Source organism: Phoxinus phoxinus, assembly GCF_949152265.1.
Source record: "Phoxinus phoxinus genome assembly, chromosome: 2".
NCBI classification, from domain to species: domain Eukaryota; kingdom Metazoa; phylum Chordata; class Actinopteri; order Cypriniformes; family Leuciscidae; genus Phoxinus; species Phoxinus phoxinus.
The window spans coordinates 5,969,184-5,991,768 of NC_136877.1; the positions used below are offsets into that span (position 1 = coordinate 5,969,184).

The 22,585-nt window shown below is 39.6% G+C and overlaps 1 protein-coding gene across 1 annotated transcript in view; it reads right to left on the bottom strand.

Annotated features, from left to right (window-relative positions):
- The window catches only part of pkd1l2a (polycystic kidney disease 1 like 2a), a gene marked incomplete at its 5' end in the record, with an annotated part of 33,215 nt that continues 10,630 nt past the window's right edge, over nt 1-22,585 (bottom strand). Inside the window, 34 exons of the mRNA XM_079605009.1 lie at nt 1-848; nt 940-1,071; nt 1,159-1,260; nt 2,034-2,244; nt 2,375-2,535; nt 2,622-2,749; nt 3,176-3,309; nt 3,525-3,855; nt 3,962-4,147; nt 4,217-4,357; nt 4,439-4,535; nt 4,703-5,157; nt 5,346-5,559; nt 5,644-5,888; nt 9,917-10,116; nt 10,235-10,381; nt 10,479-10,657; nt 10,745-10,846; nt 10,975-11,205; nt 11,529-11,719; nt 11,806-12,031; nt 12,120-12,251; nt 13,573-13,693; nt 14,096-14,220; nt 14,305-14,460; nt 14,550-14,687; nt 16,049-16,231; nt 17,513-17,658; nt 18,124-18,645; nt 19,748-19,883; nt 20,480-20,644; nt 20,762-20,870; nt 20,971-21,079; nt 21,667-21,829. Coding sequence (XP_079461135.1) covers nt 723-848; nt 940-1,071; nt 1,159-1,260; nt 2,034-2,244; nt 2,375-2,535; nt 2,622-2,749; nt 3,176-3,309; nt 3,525-3,855; nt 3,962-4,147; nt 4,217-4,357; nt 4,439-4,535; nt 4,703-5,157; nt 5,346-5,559; nt 5,644-5,888; nt 9,917-10,116; nt 10,235-10,381; nt 10,479-10,657; nt 10,745-10,846; nt 10,975-11,205; nt 11,529-11,719; nt 11,806-12,031; nt 12,120-12,251; nt 13,573-13,693; nt 14,096-14,220; nt 14,305-14,460; nt 14,550-14,687; nt 16,049-16,231; nt 17,513-17,658; nt 18,124-18,645; nt 19,748-19,883; nt 20,480-20,644; nt 20,762-20,870; nt 20,971-21,079; nt 21,667-21,829 — 6,144 coding nt within the window. The 3' untranslated portion in view covers nt 1-722. The remainder of the gene's footprint in view (nt 849-939; nt 1,072-1,158; nt 1,261-2,033; nt 2,245-2,374; nt 2,536-2,621; nt 2,750-3,175; nt 3,310-3,524; nt 3,856-3,961; nt 4,148-4,216; nt 4,358-4,438; nt 4,536-4,702; nt 5,158-5,345; nt 5,560-5,643; nt 5,889-9,916; nt 10,117-10,234; nt 10,382-10,478; nt 10,658-10,744; nt 10,847-10,974; nt 11,206-11,528; nt 11,720-11,805; nt 12,032-12,119; nt 12,252-13,572; nt 13,694-14,095; nt 14,221-14,304; nt 14,461-14,549; nt 14,688-16,048; nt 16,232-17,512; nt 17,659-18,123; nt 18,646-19,747; nt 19,884-20,479; nt 20,645-20,761; nt 20,871-20,970; nt 21,080-21,666; nt 21,830-22,585) is intronic.

The following is a 22,585-nucleotide window of genomic DNA, read 5'->3' on the forward strand; positions in this document are numbered from 1 at the left end:
CTGATACTGATAGTTGCAAAAACGTTGTTGCCAATGAAACCACTGGGGAGAAAAGTCTCCAAACTTGAATTATTTGTAAGACTGACTGATTTAGGTCTTTTTGCTATGTCTGGTACATTCTAGACATTTATAATGGCTGGGCACCCAAAGGCCTTTTTGTTCCTCCTTTTTCATGGTTATGTGGATGAGCTTACTGTCCTGCTCAAGTAATTTGAAGTTGACACCTAAAAAGGCCAATTTTTTTATAGAAGTCATTGGCTGAGTCAATTTGTATTGATTGACTTGCTGCATTAAAAAAAGAGACTTAAATGCATGGCAGAAACATTGGTGGTGTATATAATTCAGATCCCTTCGTGTGTCAATACTTGTATGCAATGTGTTAGTTTAAATAGCTTAAACAATTTCCCAGATGGTCACATTACTCGTTTTGTTCTAGAATTATGCCACAGGGGGAAAAAAAACAATTAATCTGCCATCCAGATTAAATCTGAGATGCAATTCAGTGATGTATTAGGGCAAAAATTATCAGACAGTTCCATATTTCATGCATAATATTTTTAATAATAGCATTGACAAACGTCCCAACCGACCTAATGGAAACAATCTGTAAGATAAATGGAATAAGCTTTTTAAGATTATAGTAATGTACAAGAACGACCAAGAGGCATTGTACAATAAAGCTTGGATTGACTATCACATGGTTATAAAGATAAGCATTATTTCTACGATATGACTGAAGCTGTAGTCTTTGAAGCATCTGCATCGATGAGCTTTTTCTTGCACTTGATGCCAAGGAGACTGCAGATCTTCATCAGCATCAGATCTACGATCTCCTCTTCTTCAGAGGGCTGAGGGAAAAGACATGACCATTCAATTAACTGATTTAGAAAGGTGACACATTTAGCACAGCACTGGATTAATTGATTATGAAAGATTTACTGTGGGATGAAGTTGCTCTTCGTTGAAAGCCACCAATATCGCGGATATAAAGAGGTTGAGCACTACGAACGTCATAAAGATGATACAGGATCCGATGAGGAAAGCACCCAGAACTGGATTGTAATCCAAAACCTGTAGGTAGAAGAAAATAATACAATGAACAATACAAGTTCTTAACCAGACTGGCAGAGTAATTTAAGTATAGGACAGTATATTTACCTCATCATAGTTAAAGATACCTAGTTGTAGGCAAATAATGGTCTGTGCAGCCTCAAGCAGAGTTCTGTACGAGTAGAGCCTCCAACCGTACATTAAATTGCACTAATGGGATACAAAATTTAGACAATTCGGACAAACGTAAATGTGCAGTCATCATGTACATCGCCAGACTAACGCATGTAAATGTTCTTGTGCATACTCAAAATTGGCATCAAATGGCATTCTTATGTCTCGCCATCAAAATAAATGTGCGTAATATACAAATGAGAGCTATGGTGCCAATCAAACTTTACAGCAAATAACTTGCATTTCAGTGTGTACATCATGCTGCTATCGTATGACTTAAGTAGACTTATAATATAGTGCATAAGTAGTGTGAACTGCTACTTTGTACTTTCAGGAGCTTGTAGGCCTGTGGAGCCAAACTCAGATCCAGGAGGATCCCAGTCCTGCAGAGTTTAGCTTCAACCCTAACACACCTGATCCATCAAATCATGTTCTTCCGGATTACTTGGAAACTATAGGTATAGGTATGAACGCTATTTTCCGCCACAGAATAAGACCTTTTAAAATATAATTACGACTTTTTATCTCACAATTGCGATCTTTTCTCAGAAGTGCAAGTTATTAAGTCCAATTCTAAGGAAAAAATACAGACTTTAGTTTATATCCCACAATTCTCACAATTGCGAGGTAAAACTTTGCAATGACCTTTTTTACTTATTATTCTGTGGTGGAAACAAGCTTCCATTGGTAGGTGTGTTGGAGTAGGGTTGGGACTAAACTCTGTAGATTTGTGGCCCTCCAAAAGCTGCCTCTGTTGTTGCCCCTGATCGTTGTCGATTCCACAAATTTTGAGGAAGTATGATACTCACAGCAATGGAATAGGCCAAAAACATGATGGTCATGACCACGATGAAGCCTGAGATATCTGTCCATGCTCGCTGCAGTGTAGAGGTGATCATGTGTAGCTTGGGGTTGAGTCTCAGCAGATGCCACAGCTTGATGGTGGCCAGCAGGACTAAGAAGGCTATTAGATAGCCCAGTACAGCATCTGCCGTGGCCGTCTCATAAAAACTGACAAACCTGTTAGAGAAGCAGTTGTATAAATTGCGAAGAAATTTCAAGTATCAAGTCTATTTTGTGCAGTATGTAGAAGTCTAGCATTCCTTTCCGAACAGTCATTGATCTGGAAGAGTTTAAGACTTTCACTCACATGTCTTTGTTATTTTGGTAGTAGTCAATGTCCCGGTTACCCAATATTGTCCTCTTGACAAACACAGATAATGCACTCCAACTTAGAATGATGATGACCAATTCCAAAAGATTCCACTTGCTTCGGAAATATGTCCATTTCTGCTGCTTCATTAGTTTGCCCTGTTGAAATCCAGAAGATATTGTGCATTATAACTTCACTGATGCAAATACACCATCTTATATTACTGTTCCATGGGAGAGCTGACCTGCACAAACATGTAGTAGAGAATGAAGAGGAAATAGATGGCCTCTGATGCCATAACAAATACATGAAAGCCACCAGTGGACTGATAAAGATGGACAGCCTGCACCTCACTGCGATATTGAAATGCACCTGCAAAAACAATAATAATTAATCTGTTACATTTATATAGCGCTTTTCTTGGTTCTCAAAGCGCTTCACATATGGAAGGGGGAATCTCCTCATCCACCACCAATGTGCAGCGTCCACCTGGATGATGCGACGGTAGCCATATTGCGCCAGAACGCCCACCACACACCAGCTTACTGGTGGAGAGGAGACAGTGATGAAGCCAATCAGTATATGGGGATGATTAAGAGGTCATGATGGACAGAGACCAAGGGGCAAATTTGGCCAGGATGCCGGGGTTACACCCCTACTCTTTTTCGAAGGATTTTTAATGACCACAGAGAGTCAGGACCTCGGTTTAACGTCTCATCCGAGGGACGGAAAATTAGTGTGAGTCCAGACTTTGAGAACATGAGAATCTTATGAGAATTTCAACAGGAGATGCCTTACCTACTCCTGTGGTCTCAAATATGAGAGTCACAATGCAGAAGAGGTTCACATTTGCATTATAAACTGTGAACTCCACAAAGACAGCCCGTGTATACACGTCCAGCCAGATGTCGTCAAGAAGATACTTTAGAAGTCTGTAGGATGGGAAAGGAAAGATCAACTTCTACTTGAAGCTACAGTAGTCAACATTTGAAGTGGATCAAAACCTTTCATCAAAGTTATACATGAATTACAACAATACCCATTCTTGTCTTAGGACAACTTTGATTAACTTTTTTGATCCACTTCAAATGTTACTACTGTACTACTATGACTACTGTAGATTACATATTGTTACACATTATGCTACCTGCTAGCATTCTTTTTATCCGGGCCTAGGTCCACCACAAATCCTCCACCCCTATAAAGGGCCAATCCACCCCAAACAGAGTTTGCCCGGAGTTTGGCCTGAGTTTGGTAGTGCCACGGTGTGGGTACAGTCTGATAGCCATTCACATTTTTAGTCTGGTTCCAGGCTGGACCATAAGAGCTCATGTCCTCTGCTTCCCAGGAGTATGGGGCATGGCAATCAGGAATAGCGAACTGCATGGTCTTGGCAACTTTACAAGAGTCTTTTTTCACCCTAACCTGACGGAGTCGTGCGTTGCCAACAAGTTTTGAATTTCCATCGGTTATGAAGCCTGAAAAGGTAACATACAACAAAGTACATTTAGGCCTAGGGGTAAAATAAACAAGCAGTTTTAAACATTGATCAAGTATGTAGAGAATACATATTGAAGGAAATACCTGGATATTTCCCAAACAGATTACCGAGCAAGGAGGATTTTGCCCAGTTGAATATATCTTTATGGTTCATACTCTCTGAAATGCCACTGCTGAAGCTCTGCCGGATGTGCTGAGTGAGGTAGTACGCATTTGGATCTCGCTGACCATATGCGACCAAGAGAAGCATCCACAGGAATCCCACATAAACTGCAATGTAAAAGGCTGTCAAATAAGCGGCGGATCTTTCAATTAATTAAAGAGTAATTGTGTCCTTACTGAGGATCTCCCGGATGAGTGCGAAAACTTTCTGCTCCTTGATCATGTTGTTTTTCATCCTTTCTATGTCGGTGGGAGGAGGAGGCTGATAGAAACTACATGTGCTGTCTCTTCTGGCAATTCTGACTGCATCAGGATCATCTGTGGACAGACGTTTTATCTGAAGTTTTGCCACACTAATAATGTGATTACCAAAAAAGATACTGTAAATGCACTTGTTACCGGTGTTGGGTAGAGTCCCGTCAATCGTGACATCTCCATACTCTTCTTGATCAACAGTTTTGAGTACCAAAGCAAAAAAGACTGCAAAGCCCAGTACCTAAAGAAACCAATACAAGGTCAAGAAGTCTCTGTAGCAACAAAACAACTAACGGACAATCGTGTAACCACAAGCTTTACAGGATTTGGTAATGTACAATACAGATAAATGTAAAATCTTAAAATTTAAAATGGAAGGTCTCGTGAATTGTATTTTTTATTCCTTACTTTTACAGGTTGAGTGATGAAGAGGCTTTCAAAGAATGACACCACCATTGAGATGAGCCAACTAATGGAACGATCCTTGCCATAGGTCAACCCATATATCATAGTGAAGTATGCTGAAACACCACTGGTGGCTACAACAAGAAACCAACCAACGAACACAAACCACCAGGGCAAGCCTTTTTGACAACACTTTTTGCTGTTTCCACTGCTGCCCTCTGTTGGGCTGGAGCTACGAGTATGCAGACCACTGGCAGAACAGGAGGAGACATTAGGTTCAAGTAGGTTCTTCATGCCTTGGACCTGCAATACAGCCCGGTTGTAGCCATTTGGCTTAGAGAAGGATGAAGGCCCCAGCAGTCTCAGCTCTTTCTCCACATTTTGGAGTTGTTTGTAAAGATACTGGCTGTAGATACTGTGTTTTTCATTTCGCTCTGAGCTCTCACAAATACTGCTCTCTGCAAGAGGAACAAAAAATATTGTTTCACATATGATTATGTATGTATGCTGAAATCCATTCAAAGTTGGACGTGGGAATACTCCACTTCCAACCTTAAAGCATTCCAGACAACTATAGGAACTTGGAATACTCCCAACTTCATTTGAAAATAAGACATATTATACAGGCTGCTATGGGTGGACTCACCTTTCAGATTTACACACCCTAGGGAAGCCACAAGGGTTTGCTCCTTTTTAGAAGAGTCAGTGTAAAACTCATTTCCAACTTGATTGTGTTGGCAAATGATCTCTTCAACCAATGACAGCAGATTGTTAATATCTGTTTTGGTGGAGTCCAGTTCTATCCTTGGAACAGGTATTCTCATGACCTTATAGAGTGACTGTGCTATTCGTTTGATGTCCTGAAAAAAAAATAGTCATAAAACCGCAATCGTTAGGAGTGAGAGATGGACCTATCCTGGGTAAAATTCTTGAGTAGGACTTGCCTTTATCACAGTGTCAGGTGTGATATCCTTGTGATTATAGTGTGAAGGCCGATTTGGAGACACACGTCCAGTTTTGCCTTGCTTTGTAGGATCTGTCTTTGACTGCTGCTTTGAAGACGATTCAGACTTTTGCTCTCTTGGACGAGCATTTCTGAAGATGCTCACAATAAGGAGATTGATAGGAAACATGATAATGGAACTTTGGATGCCAATCATGACCTGTTGCCAGGTGAACTCAATCTTACCTGTAACCCATGCAATGAGAGAAATCACATTATTATAAATGTAATTATGTTTTGAGTCAAGCAAATACTTAAAAAAAAACTTAAATGATGTCTGTAAGTGCTGTTACCAGAATGAGGGCAGTGATGGCAATCCTAAAAGATATCGTGCTCTCAAGTAACTTGCTGCAGATCCCTTTACTACTCTACACCAAATCAAGGGCTAAGTGGGGCTCAATTCCATGTGGAAATCGGCAACGCTTTTGGCTTAGATGAGTATTAATAAGAGTCTCTGGGATAAAACCCTCAAATCCAAAGATCCTAAGGGGTTATTTCGAGATACCGAGCATCCAAAACCAGGGACCCCATTACAGAACCGCCGACCTAATAAAATGTCTAAGGAATTTGAGGAAATGCATGACAAGCAAGTGTGCAGCAGGCATGGTCCCACTGAAACCCTCATGGCATTGACATAATGCCAAGTACCCTCTCTCTATAGGAATCTAGAATGAAAATAGAGATATCAGGGTACGGTTGCACCAGCTTTGCGCAAGTTACAACTTAGACTAGTTTTGACGTAAATGGGCACTAAGTTATAACTTACGCACTACTAAATATTTTTGCGTTGCACCAGTAAACTTAGTTGAAGCATAACTCTACGTATAAACTAAATATTTACGGAAGCCTCTGATCAGGAGTAATGGCTGGAATATAATAGCATCAATAAGCTCTTGTTTTACTTGACTGACTTCAATTCTTTAGACATATACAGTATATGATAATGCTGACATGTACTCTCGCTTACATTTGAATAGACAGAACATTATGTGAAAAGATTACCATGTTAGCGGCTCTTCAACACGAACACGTTTGCGCATCGCTCCGTGTTGTGTCTCTCATATAAAATCAGTCATAATCAATAAATGTCATTTGTTGTTTTTTTGTAACCCTAACCCCACCCTAACCCTAACCCTTTGTTTGCCATATGTATATATACCCTGTGTTCTCCCTTAGCGTTTGTATTTGGTTTTGGTAGTGATATTCTTTGTACTTCTCCAAGTTAATCTCTTCATCACACCAGACCGTAACAGTATCGTATTTAATGGAAACTTATTTTTTAACATTTGTTACGTGAGGTAAAATAATTAGAATGAAGGATAAACTGAAATTCGCCGCATTTCAACACAACTTCTGCTCACATATTTGAAGGCTGCTATTGGAATATTGGTAAACGCCATAATATGCGACTACGCATTACTCTACTATGGAGAGCTTACGACTAGCTATGTTTTGCCTTAAGAACAAATGGTGCAAACGAATAAAGTACAAAGTTGGTTACAAACTAGCTAGTAGTTACTAAGCCTCTAGTGTGGACTTTACATTCCAATTTAAGAAAGAACTTATGAACGGCTGGTGCAACCCTCTTGTGTTTTGTATCATAGTAATTGATCCCTGCCATTGTGTCCTTCAAGGACTTTACCTGCCCTCACCTTTAACTTATTTTCCTGGGGTGCGTTTCCAGAAATCATTGTTAGCCAACTGTGGTCGTTTAATTGAATTGTGTTGGTAACGACGGAAATTGTGAACATAGTTGGCTTTGGGAAACGCACCCCAGATCAGCACAGACGGAGAGTCTTAAATCACTAGACAAAACCCACATGTGAGAGCTAAGAAACAAAATTTTTTAACATTTGTCAGTTTTATTTTAAACTTTGTGTTATATTGTGAAACACCTAATTACTACTATGTAATTAAGTCATTAAACACTTAATGACTTAATTACTACTAACAGTGCAGCTAGGGGGTGCTATGTGATTAACTATTGGCATAAAAAAAAGAGTTATGAGGCACATGTAATTGCATTATTGTTTCATAAATGTGACACTTTGTGCCCTTAGTGGACAAGGGTGACTTCAGCAAGCCTTGTTGGAGTACAACATCCCATAGTCAAATGCAGTATGTAGTGTACGGACTGAATAATGAGCTGTGACCCAGGTTAGAGGCTGCATCATTCAAAGGCCAAATGCATCACAGCGGCGCAACGAAGGATGTCCAATTATAAAGGCTCCTTCAAATGCGGCCTACAAATGTGCCCTTTTCCCAGGCCACAAAGCCTATACCCCAAGCCTATATCCCAAAAAGTGACAAAAGAAAATTATTCACTGACCTTGACTGAATAACTTCTGTAACTTTAATAAGGATTAATCTATATTTGATTTATAACTTATTATTAGCTCTTCCTTGTATTTAAAGGAGTCATGACCTGTAATTTTCACTTTTCCACGAGAATCAATGTATGTTATGATTGCCTAACGATTATACAATGGCCGGGAAGCCGATATTTAAAAGTGAAGCGTTTGTTTACCCCAGGGTTCGTAAACCAGCCCACGTGCACGCGCACTCAAACACGAGATTTTAATTTCTCCCCCGTCTTGACGTCAAGACGGGGCCGGATACACCATATATGGACACCGCAGACCTATGCTGCAGGAAGCCCGCCCTGCCCCTCTCCCCCTCATTATTCAGTCGCGAAAGATGCAGAAACGTAGAGCACACGTGAGTTACTCTGTTGTTGACTGCCAGAATCAACATGTAACTTAAATGTGTTTTCTCTCCCAAGAACGGACCAAGCTGTCAGGGACCAGTGGATTAAATTCATTTTTAATGACGCGGTTCCTACCCTTCCCACTGGCTTAACGTTAGGTGTCTGTGCTAATCATTTTACGCCGGAATCGTTCACAAATTTGAATGTATAAAAAAACACAACGTGAAACAAGGCAAAAACACCACATGATAGCAAACGTTGATCTCAATAACCACTGTAAGCTGATAAAAAAAAAGTAGACTACATCTCAGTTAATGTAATCTACATTAAATAAAAGGTAGCCTATAATGTATGTCTCAGTCAAAATTATTGTCTTTACCATTCAGAGACATCTTGATGTAGACGTCCTTCCATCGACTCTACATCTTCCCTTTCCAGCTCAGGTTCAGAGTCCGGCTCGTGCATACGGTTGAATCCCGTAGGTCGCGGCCAGGTCGGGTTCATTCACAACATGCGCCATGATGTCATTTTGGAATGATATGCTGAAGTTACCTGCGGTGTCAACCCCCCTCCTTCCTGCCACCAATCAACGCGCCCCTCATTTGCATTATTAAAATCACCGTCCACGACAGACAAAATATCGCATCAGATCTCGCGAGACAATAATGCCTTCAGAAATAAGGGTCAGAGGAGCTCTGTGTTTATTTTTTTTCCACTTTTCTTTTTTAGAAGGGCCTGAAAGACTATAATAGAGCGTGGGTATCCAAGGTAATACTAGGTTATGACTCCTTTAAGACATTAGTTTCCTCAGTTGATTGTTCCATGTCATCAATGTTATATGTTGTTGCATTCTCCTGAGTTTGTCCATGGATATATGATTAAATACAGTTTATTTCTCTGAATCTCTTGTGTTGTGTGATTCATTGCAGCTTTAAATTGACAATTAGTTAGTCTAGTTGCTGCTGATTTGTGTTCATGGTTCAAGCAGAATCGGAATCGCTAAAATTCAAATGATACCCAACCCTAATAACTCGATTTTTTTGAGAGAAAATAGCAATTACACTTTTAAATGTAAGAGTCAGGTTTCAAGTTACTCTATATAACAATACAGATGTAAAAACAACAACAACAACAACAACAACAACAAAAACATTAAAGTGGTTCCACTATTGACATATCTTACTAAGATTGACAGGTTGAGAACTTTTTTTTTCTCAGACAGTTGAATATAACTATATCGAAAAAGTTCAGAACAAACATACTGCCACTTGTCAACAGCAGCTGTCTCAGGAGACAAGAGCAATCCTCCGTAAGCTAGACCATCACATTGAACAATGCTCGGTTCGACTTTCGTAGACTTTGAAGGCGTGGCCCTTGAAATCCACACCCTTCGAAGGATGCAGCCTCTGTATTGGGACACAGCTTTGGATGGACATGTTCTACTTTGCTGATAAGAGCTTTCTAGTTGAAGTAAGACATTTTTAGATTAATGTTTTATTGGCCATACCTAGGTCCATGGTCTGCTCTGAGGGGTCTGACGGGATACCCCAGAACATGATACTGGTCAACATGGTGCAGAGCAGCAGCGAACAACAGCAGGAGACACGCTGTACCCGTGTGAAATTACTACTTGGGGGACGACTGATTACAGAGAACCAGATGTGACCATCACGGAAATCTTTTGCTGTCTTCATGAAGAACAAATTACTGTAACATTTGAAGAGAATAAATTAAGCATTTCATACCACATTTTGTGAACATTATAATTAGTTATTTTTGTTACCAAACATGTCCCAAACGTTTTTGTCATATCACAGCTACATACCTAAACCTTTTTAAGTCCATTTCTGTTGCAACTGGAAATACTTTATCTAGTGTGCATTCTCCCAAGTCAATGGCCAACCATGAGTTGCACAGGAAGTGCCACTTCTGCCCAGTTTTCATGTCCTGTACCATTACTTTGTTAACATACCTGTAACAATTAGAAAGAGTCATATACAGGAAGTACTGAAATTACACAGATGAAAACAACATGCTGTACTGTGTAACACATTTCCCATTAACTTTACCAGGAAGGATGCTGTCCTGAGTTGTCATGCCAGAGCCTGATACTCTGTAGCTCTCCAAGTGAGTAAGGGCTGGTCAACAAGAATATGTCCAGTCCTCCCCTTTCAAACACGGGCTTTTCAGGGTCAGTCAAATGATGAGGTTCACTCTCTCCCTCTGTGCCTTGTAGAGTCACTGTCACCTGGAACAATGTTATGGCAGTGTTCATTTTAAACGGCACAAAAGTGTCCCGGAAAAAATGCTGCAACAAAATATGGTCGACACTAACCTGAGAAGAGGTGGAGGCCCCACGACGATGTCCTGTGTTGATACTCAACAAGTAACGATATTCAGCTAAGGGATCATTGTCCTCAAGTACTGTGACCTTCACCTTTAAATTGGCAGATTAACATTAAAGTTAAACAAAGAAGTTTTTCTTATTAATAGTTTTTTTTCCCAATCAAAATATGGAATTATATATAAGTATCTCAAATTGGATCTTTAAGAAAACCAGCAAACCTTGACTGCATCCTGAATGTCCTTTCTTCGTGCCCACATCACAACAACCAGGTAAGCCAGGATAATGGCACCTACAAAACACACCACCACCGGGTTGTTGACGAAGGTGGCAAAGAGTTCAGCAGTGCGAGACACATCAACCACATTGGGCATTACGAAGAAAGAGCTTCCAAAAAAGGTCAAATGGGTACATAGGCATTGAGTAACCAATGTTGTAGTACGAGGGCCAACCTAAAAAAAAAAAAAAAAGTAAGGCTCTAACCATGATGTCCTCTGTATAAATTACATGTTTATTCAGTTTAAAGGGGTGTTCACACCAAGAGTGATTGCACCGACATCCAACTGGAAGTGACTTATTTTCAATGAATGTTGGCAATTTGCGATACCAGTGATTGTTGGCAATGCAACGTGGGCAGTGATTCAACAAAATAGAAAGACTTTATGAGATGAGAAGTGACACCTCAAAACCAACAGTATAGCCATTTGGTGACGTCCAGCGATAAAATCACTGTCAGTGTGAACGGTCCTCAAAAGACAATGGTTGTTCAGCTTACCCTACAGCCATCACCACTCCAATTGGCCTTCATCTCATCCCAATACAAACAGTGAGCAGCAATGGTTGTGATGAAAACTGAGGCATTTGTCGAATTCACCCCTGCACCAACAACAGGCCTCACCAGAAGATAGTAAACGCCTACTTCCACTGTCATCTCGCTAGGGTTAAGCACCCATGTGTACCTCTCCTCTGCGCCACAAAAAACAAACATAATAATTATCTTTTGCAAATATTATTTCATAAATTCTGTTGAATTGTTTATATTTGTTAATAACCTTCAGAGTTTCCCCCTTGAGGCAGTTGGATCCGAGCCTCATAATTTGTATCATTAGGGTAGTCCTGAAAACCCAGGAGCAACTGCAGAGGGATCTCCTCTGAGGGGTCTAACTTGAAAACAAGAAATATATTGGGTGCAGTCACATTAATGACCACAGTGCTAAAGTTTCCTAGTTCCAGAAGGGTTTGGTTAACCTCTGCCATATCCGTCCTTGGTAGGAGAATCTAGAAAATGATAAAGATAGATAAGGTCTGGATGTTTTATATTTACAGTAGCCAAGCTTTTGGACACTTGCTGACAATCTTCTATTACCTCAATCTCCTCAGTGAGATTTGCCACTGTAATCACAGAGCCATTCATTTTGGTAAGAGAAAGAGACCCCACTGATCCACTGATACTGTCCCCCTCACACCACGAGAACGGATTTATTCCAAAACTTGTCATCTGTAATAGGTTCAAGAGTAAAATAACATTACAGGAATCTAATCTTTGAATCTTACCTCTTAGGGACGTCTTAGTTTCAAGGTTGCCTGGAGGGGAAAGGTGTCCAAAGCACATCAACTAGTCACGGGGTACCTCAAGGGCCAGTGCTTGGACCTGTACTCTTCTCCATTACCCCATTTCCACCAGCATGAATCAGGTGCTAGTTCAGAGCCAGAGCTATTGCCAATTCGGAGTTGGTTCGACTGACGTGCCTTCTAAGAACCGGTTTGCCTTTCCACAGGCTAGAGAGTCGCCACAGAGCCAGGTCTTACGTCAGTGTATACATCTAGCACGGCAGCGTGGCACCGCCCCCAGACGCTGATGCAAGCGGTTCTTACTTCTAGACCAGCAATGATTTGGTACTACTTAAGAATCACTTTTCCTGGTTCAGAGCTGGTGCTTTGGGTGTCGAAAAACAAAGAACTGATTTGAAACTAGGCTCTGGCTCCGAAGCAGCACCAGCACTGCCTTGGTGGAAAAAGAGTACATATACACTACATTACTGGGAACTTCTGTACAGGCACATGGTTTTACCCACCACTGTTATGCACACAATCTCCAACTCAACCTATCAAAGAGGTTTCTTGTCTTTCTGGCCACTCAATAATTTCAACCAGATCTGCCAGAAACCTTTGGGTAATCTTTTATGACCAATTGACATTCAAAAAACTCTTTGCAAAGACAGCACAGTCATGAAGGTTTGCACTGCACAACATTAGGAGTATCAGGTCCTTCCTAACTTAGCATGCAGCACAACTCTTCATCCAGCCCTTGCAACTTCTAGACTAGACTATTATAATGCTCTTCTGGCAGGATGTCTAACATGTATAATCAAACCTCTACAAATGCTACAGAACTTTAATGAGCCCAAGACAGCCCACATTAAACATCTCTTAATCTCTCTTCACTGGCTACTGATTCAAGAGATTGATGCCTACATACAGAACAATCATGGGCTAGGGGGCATCCTTTTTTCCTCTACTCCCTCTTACAAATTTACATCCCCTCCAGCAGCCTGAGGTCGTGATTGAGTGGCCATCACAGAAAAGCACAAAATCACTTTCCCTGTTTCTTACTAGTGGAATGATCTTCACAACCCTACCCGGCCAGCCAAATTCCTTTTAATATTAAATAAACAGCTAAAAAACGAAAACAAATATTTTCATTGAGCACTGAACTGCTTATGTTGACTCTTTTGTTATTGCCTTCTTAGGATGAATCACATTTCTATAATCACACTGTATAAAAGCATCTGCAAAATGAATAAATTCACACAACTCACCCGTACATCTACTGGTTCATCTGCAGACAGAACATCAGAGCCCAGAGATGGGAGCATAAAACTGGCAGAGCTGTTCTTCTGAATGTTAAAGGGCTGTTTCTGAAGACCATCTGGTGATATTCTGAAAGATCACAGCAGAATGATTTGTCTTATGGTTTAGGCTGCAATTAGCCTGGGAAAACCCAGACGAACTTCCGGCAAATTTGAGATTTGCTCTGCAAGTCCGTCTGGCTAAGAGCCCATTCAAGCCCATTTCCAAATTTTCTAAATCGAGACACCAATCACAAACGTCGAGGCGGGCTAACACGATGACGATCACCCTGATTGGTTTTATGGCCTATATCCAATTACGCCCAGAGGCATTTGAGTGACGTCCGTTCTTTGGAAATTGGCTGTGAATGAACCTTCCCCAGACCCACTCTCAGTTACAACTGAGAAGGGTCTGGTGTCAACGAGGCTAGGCTGCAGTGTAAAGACCCCATAAAATTAACATTTGTACAATTTATTTGCATTATTCTCTTACCTGTTGACATATAAACCAAAAACTGAAGTGCTCAGTATGGTGGGCTGCTGGTTAACCTTTTTCCCAGCCAACAAGGCACTCTGAACATTGTCCACAGTGTTTAGTAAATGACTGGAGATCTCCCTCTGTAACAGAGGGGAATGAAAACAGTGTCAAGAATGATGGTTTTGTATCAGCACGTGAATCAGGGCTCGGGTGTTGTGAAGTACCTGTTCAGAAGTATTGGAGGAAACTTTGAGGATGTTACTAACAGCGTCAATTATTGGTGTGGATGCTTGCAGTATATGTTCAGAGGACTCCTCACCAGAAAGCGTCAAAGAGACCAGGGACTTACTGAGGTTAGTCAGCAGAGAACTTGCCTGTAACTGTAGCCAATATGGATAAGTTAGGAAAGAGGTGTATTACCACTAAGGTATTACTACCATCTAAATTCATCCCGACTGTTTCAAAGTACCTGCGCTGTGCCTGTCAGTTCATGACCTTGTGTGGTAAGGCCGGCAACCACATTAGCACTCATCTGCACCTCTGCTGGATTCTTTGGGGGGATGGAGCTTGTGGCAACACTCAAACTCAGCAACATCTCTTGTCTCAGCTTTAATCAGAAGAGACATACTGTATTTGGTTATTCAGAATTACAACACATTCAATTCAATTCACATTTATTTGTATAGTGCCTTTCACAATACACATCATTTCAAAGCAGCTTTACAGAGAATGCATGAGTCCACATTACAATTTAGAGTGATCTGTTATCGTAGGTTAATGCTTAAAGGTAGGGTATGGGATTTGCAAAACGGCCGGCAAATTTTGAAAATACACAACTCAAATGGTCCTACCTTCTTTCCTCCAACGCTGGCCCTGACTCCACCCATTCGAAGAACATGGACGCGCAATCATGCACGAGTGAAAACTCAGATGCGCAACTACTGAACCGGGGCGACTTGCACTTACTGTGACTAGGGCCCCATCCACACTACTGCGTTTTCGTTTAGAAACGGAGACCTTTTGCTACGTTTGCACCTCCCGTCCAGACTACAACTACAAAAAACGAAGACCTACAACGGAGAAGTTTAGAAACGCAGCCGACCCCGTTTTGCGTTTTGAATCTCCGGAGGGCGTTTTAGTGAAGACGGTCAAAAGGGAGGACTTTAGAAACGATGAAGCAGAGGCTCACGCTCGGCTCTATGATTGGGTTTCATCAGTCATGCCGTATCCCTCCCTGATTCGTCAGCCACCCATCACATGACCCGTCCCCAGGACGGCCTGGACTACGTAACGTTAGTGACTGCAACATGGATAACGAATTACAAGCGTTACTGACTTTGATGTCTTTGTTAGCAGCTGTTGTGCAAGTAAATTCTGCATTTTACAATGCTACCAGTGTTGGTGAATGGTCACGTGATCCACGTTTTCAGTCGTTTTAATGTGGACGGAGATCAAATCTAATACGCAGCTAAAACGCTGGTGTGGACGGAGATCGTATTTGTTTTAATTATCCGTTTCTAAACTAAAACGCAGTAGTGTGGATGAGGCCTGGGTCACAAACTTTGAGTATGCGCACGACGGGGTCACGCGCGCGAGGGGGATGGGGGGAGGGGGGATGGTACGACCGTTTGATTGACGAACTTACTGTCCAATGATTCTAGGTGGTCTTGGAAATGATTGGCTTGAGTTTTTCGAGTCCTGCCCGTTCCGCAGATTATTAAATTGCTTAATTTTCATTTCAGAGCTTCTAACTCAGTGGGTTAGGAATAGGATTTCAAGTGATTTTGAAAAAAATGGACAAAAAAGAGAATCACATACCCCACCTTTAAGTTATGTATTTCAGAAATGTACATATACAAAATCACAGCTAAAAATGTATTCATTTAAACAATGTAATAATTAAAGGTAGATGGGTGGGAATATAAAAACAAAACATAACTGAATGTGCATATTCCCTATAGACTATACCTCTTTTTTGAGACTGTCATGCTGTTCGTCGAGTAATGCATCATTCAGTCTGTCGGACACGGACTGGAACATCTGCGCCAGCGCTGGCCCAGTGAGTCGACCCTGTTGCTGCAGCTGAGACACCTGATTGGAAACCAGTGCCTGAAGATCTTCAACTGTGTGCTTAGTACTGGTGTCCGTTACCTGGAATATCATGCACAACAATTTCATTTCCACAATTCTGTCGTTCTGTCTGTCTTGGATGTCCTTCTTTTTGTATATATATCACTCTTTTCATTTTATCTGTCTGACTAATTCTCACGAAATGGTCACATGGTTCCCATAACCTAGTACTGACATTTGATTAACACGATAAATCATTATATAGGCTTTATACTACATCCATTGATAGATTACACTCTTTTCTTGTCACAGTATGTGTATGAACATGATGAAGGAATGAACTAAATACTCGTTATTAATTATAACTTCCAACACAAGAAACAGGAGAATAACATGGAGAAACACAACCTCAGTACATAAACAATACAGGACAAGGGACAGACTGAAACTGAGAGCCTAAATACATAAGGCAAACAAAGGAACTAACAAGCTTATTAATGCGGGACAGGGGAATAAATTGAACCAATGAGACAAACGGGAAAAGTGTGTCGGAGGAAAATAGCAACTGAACACAATGAAAAATAAGACAAGACAAAACCATGACATTAATATGCAATGCAAAATAAAATATAAACATTCATTTTATTTAATTTTGTGCAAATTTGCATGTTCCCATTCATCACTATTACATATTAATAAATAAATAAAAGATTTTGTTTTTAAAAAAGAATTGGTTGACCTAAATATTGCATTAATTGAATTTATTGGTTTACAATCTCATCGTTTACTTTCTATATCGTTTTTTTTTATGATCAATGATTATTGTTCATTACTGATTTTTTTTTTTGAGACAAAATAGGCCAAGGCATATACTAAATGTACAAAATATTGAATTCAGTTAGTTTTTCATTTGTAATGTTTGATTTAATACAAGACAAAACTGAATAACCTAACTACTAGAATTTACTTAGATATATAATCATATTATCAAGCATAAATACGCATATAGATTCCAAACTTACTGTGTGTGACAGGGCTGAATTGGGGTCAAGATTAGTAATGATTTAAAAAAAAAACTAAAACAAGCCATACATGTAGGTTTGGTCATTTGTTATATTATCTGTAATATTCGTCTTTCTGTGCTGGTCCTTCAGTAGTCGTTAGATCTGGTATTTTTGGGCCTTAAGCGGAAAAAAATATAATTTCTTGAAATTTGGCAGTGATTTGTTACATGTTTGAGGGACTACTGGCAGAGTTATATGAGAATGAGCCATCTGTTTAATTAATTTAGCTGAATTGTAAGTGATTTTTTTTACTTTCTTTTGAAAAGATGCTCATAAACAAATAAGCTCAACTACAAACCCGAGTGGTGACAGCAGTGTCCGCAGTAACACCCGCTGCGTTCCTAACAGTGATGTCCACTTCCAGACTGTAGTTGTTATGTGCATTCCCTAGAGGGAGGTAAAGCGACTCCACCGTGTGCTCGGCGCCACAGTAAAAATAATTACCTGCAAAATAGGTCAAAGTACAAGGAGTGTAACTTCTACAGGTGAAACTGGAAAAATTTGAATATTATGCAAAAAAATTTTTTTCAGTAATTCATCTTAAAAGGTGAAACTAATATATTATATAGACTCATTACATGCAAAGTGAGATATTTCAAGCCTTTATTTGTTATAATTTTGATGATTATGGCTTACAGCTTATGAAACCTCCAAATGCAAAATGAGAATAGTGTGAAAAGGTTTTCATAAGCTGTAAGCCATAATCATCAAAATAATAACAAATAAAGGCTTGAAATATCTCACTTTGCATGTAATGAGTCTATAGTTTCACCTTTTAAGTTGAATTACTGAAATAAATGAACTTTTGCTCCATATTCAAATTTTTCGAGTTTCACCTGTATATGCATAGGCTGATTTCTACTTTTTGTCAGGAAGAACAAAATTTCGAATAAAAATCACACTTCTCACCACCGGCAGTTTTGAAGCAGAACACACAGAGCCTGGCTTTGCAGAAAGATGGATCCACAGAGCAGCTGATCTTAAAGGGAGAGAGCACGTCCCCCACGATAGGACTGATGATGCAGGAGGGAGGACGCAAGACGACGGGGGGCGATTCAGGCTCGAGGGGTTTGTTGGGGGGCGTTTCAGGCTCGAGGGGTTTGTTGGGGGGCGTTTCAGGCTCGAGGGGTTTGTTGGGGGGCGTTTCAGGCTCGAGGGGTTTGTTGGGGGGCGTTTCAGGCTCGAGGGGTTTGTTGGGGGGCGTTTCAGGCTCGAGGGGTTTGTTGGGGGGCGTTTCAGGCTCGAGGGGTTTGTTGGGGGGCGTTTCAGGCTCGAGGGGTTTGTTGGGGGGCGTTTCAGGCTCGAGGGGTTTGTCGGCAGGGTGAGAAGATTCAGACTCTGTAGTCGGCGAAAGGTCTTCTGATGAGGACTCAGAAACACCATCAATGGGAACAGTGTATCTAGCAGATCCAGATAAGCTGTCCTTGATAGCTAAGAGAAAACACAAATCGGGGTCTCAAATTTCATTAATATTAGTCACACAAATAATTTGGAGTTAAACTTTATTTGGTAACACTTTATTTTACAGTGTCCTTGTTACAAATATTACATACTTACTATAGTAATGACAGTAAATTATGCATAATTACATGCAACGGACACCATATCAATCCCTAATCCTATAACCATATAGTAAGTAGTAATCACACAAATAATTTGGAGTTAAACTTTATTTTAAGGTGTCATTGTTACAGTGTAATTACACAAATTTGTACTGAGTGGTTAATTAACAGAATTGACATTTTAGGGTTAGGGTTTTGGTTTAGTTGCATGTAATTATGCATAATTTACTGTTTTTAGGGTTGCACTTTATTTTACTGTATGTGCATTTGCGTGTATGTTTTCTTACCTAAGAAAGTACTGGGTAACTACATGGGTTAAGGTTAAGTTTAGGGGTAGGTTCAGGGTTAGTGCCAAGTTATTACCCAGTTATTGCAATTACTACAATACGTACATAGTTTGCACATGGGGAACAGGACTGTCAAATAAAGTCTTACCTTTTTTAATATATTTACATGTAACGCATAACAAGGACACTGTAAAATAAAGTGTGACCTAATTTGGTGGTCCCAAAAAGTATTTGAGCACTTAAGCCACAGTTAGATGTGTGAATGTCACTACATTAGATAATAATATCAAACCAAGTGGCATTTATTTATATTTAAAGCACAAATACTCTTTTCAAGCAAAAAAAAAAAAAAGATGAGCTCCAAATGGTAAAATTACTTACAAAAATAAAGTGAACACAGATAAAATTAACACTTTCTAATTGAAAAACATGAAACATGTGTATAGATACTGTGATGAAGTAAAACTGTGTGAACTTGGGGAGAACTGACTTTAAACATCCACTAAAATCACTATAACAGCATTTAGATGTAGAAGTAACCAAAAATGGCATGTGCAGGTGCTGCTGGTTTTGATATGTAGTTATCTGTGCATTAAAATTCATATTTTTTAAGTGTGCCTTCAGTCATTTTGGCCTTTACTCCTCAGAAGAATGGGTACAATTTACAAGTAAAGCAACTCTTACCATAAACCACCACTGTGATATCCTTCTTTTCCTTTCGAAGTACATCACTCTCTATGGTATAAGAGGAGCTTCTGCCCTCTGCCTGCTTTACCAATGGCTTTTTCACAATCGCTGAGTCACAGCGGCGTAGTAAACCCTGCAAGAAAGTCATTTGTATTTGAATACACCATCCAAGCACATTGTGTCATGTTTAAAAAGACTGATGTGGGTCACTTGTGAAAGAGAAGTGAAATTTATTGTACTGAATGTGCACTTTTAGTTAGATATTTAAAACAAAAATACATGCAGATAAAATTAATGGTAGCCTATATTATAATTATAATATTAATTAAATAAAGGCCATTTAAATAGAGTATGCTTTCATGACTATGTTTCTCAACACTTAAGTACACTTTGTAATAATGTACAAAATATTATTATTTTTTCCATCTTTTGCCATGCTTTAGTGAAGTACACTTGTTTTAATGTGTTGGCTAACATGCTAAAGTACATGTTAAGTACTTGATTATAATTTTAACTGTAGTGTTAAAATTATTACCCTTTAATTTTAACCCTTTAAGTGCCCTTTAACTTATTTTAAAGTGTAACTAATTTTCAGAAGGGATTACATGCAAAACTGTATTTATTTTCGTAAAGCACACTGAAAGATCACTCTAAAGCTACAGGTTTAATAACTGTCATGTCATAACACAAAATATTGTAGCGTTTCAGGCAAGGACGAGACAGTTTTACATAACCCAGGGTGTTTATTAAAGGCTGTTGTCGGCCACAGCCCACGCCGTACACACCCGACTTAACAGAGAACCGCACTTGAACCAGCGAGGCACTCTTCTCCTCTCTAACTTCCCAGTTTTCCCCTGACTTCCCCCAAGGGGCGGAGCCTTGTTCCCTATTGAACTTGAGCAACAAATTACATTTACTCACATAACATGAATAAAGTAAAACACTAACATTACATGCATCCTTATTTCTAACAGAACAGCATTTTGAACACGTTACAATATAAACACTTACAGTAAAATCCTCATTGCTCTCGAAGAACCAAACTATTTTCTCACATCCTTCACACTGCACCTGTAACGTCACACTGTCGGCAACGTTCACTGGAGCGCAGTTGGTACAGCTAAAGAGACAGGAGGTCAAGTATAGACCGGTTTCAAAGTAGCACAATGACAACAAATACATTTTGATCAAAATAATCCAATTGGTTACATTCTTCTTACGTAAGAGTGAGCTTCATAGTTTCACTAGGAATCACAGTGATGCATCTGGTTCCACTTTTTTCGAAACCCTTTGACTTGGAAGTTACAGTATACACTGAGAAACTGTATACTGGTGGAAGACAAACTTCGGATATCTTATAATCTCTAGTTTTCACATCAACCCGACAGGGGCAAACACCTGCTGTGCATAGACAAGGGAAAGAAAGCGTGAACGTGTTTTCACCAAGTCCAACTTTGTTGATCCTGGAACATCATTCCAATCAACCAATCAGATTTGAGGGACAAGTTTACAGTTTGTCAAGTTTAGGCTTAAAACCAGGGTTAGGTGCTTCTACATCTGTGTTAATTCACCATTGTTTCCCTCTGAGTTTAGGGATAACTTATGAGCAGGGTTATTAGGGATAGGACTACATTTTTGGACAGGAATGTTGTTCCAGGTCAGGATCAATAAAACATGTTGATCCTGGTTGTCCTAACAACAGACGTGACAAAAAGCATATTTCTGGCTATTCAAAAGTATCCATGTATTCAGACTAAACTGATTGCAAGCAATTGCTAGTATTTCACAATAATATAGTCCATGTTTCATCATTGGCCAGTTTCTTTAGAAGTAACTGCTATTGAGATTTCTTCAGTTATTGTAGACCTCCTTGGATCAAAACACAATATTTGGGATTGAGTTAAAGTGGTACTTACTGCATTTCCAGACAGCGTCGTCATCTTCAAGTTTATCAACATATAGTTTGACGCTGGTAGTGCCGATGAGCGGGATCTCTGGATCTACAGTGATATGCAGATTCTTGAAATCTGCAATGGAAAGTTCTGGGAAGGTTCTGGGAATTCTCACATGCTCACCGATCTGTTGAAATTACAGAAGTGTAATGGATGTGCTGCCTTTTTTTACAGGAATGTTCTGGGTTAAAAGTAAAAGTATTGACAACATATATGCATCCAGGAATAATTTGAATACCATCAGTTTGTAAAAACAAACAAAAATGGGTAAAAATTTAGTTTCGGGTCCAATTCTCACTATTAAAAGTTGCTAGTTAGCATGCATATACCAAGGATATTGGCTGTTTATTAGTCCTTATAAAGCACATATTAATGCCTTATTCTGCATGACCTTGTTCTACATCCATAATCCCAACCTTACTAACTATTAATACGCCGTAATTAGGAGTTTATTGAGGCAAAAGTCGTAGTTAATAGTGAGAATTGGACCCTGAACTAAAGTGTGACACAACAATGTATGTAAATAATGCATTTACAGAGGAACTCTAAAGTCGTTGCACTGCGCTGTAAAAAAATATTTTCATGATTTGTTATCACAACTTTTTATCTTTTGTCAAATCAACTTCGATAACTAATGTGTTAAGATAACATACTATTTTGAGTTTATGTTTATTTAACCATTCCTCATTGTATTAACAATTTTTTTTTAATTACAACTAACTCCAAATGTTAAGGCAACAAGGTAACTTGCTTTTTTAAGTTAAACCAACATTTTTTTTACAGTGTGGAATAATGCTAAATTACACATTATTTCAAAATACAGACAAATGATTTAAAATACAAGGTCTAACCAAAATAAACACAGATTTACATGTATTTTCTA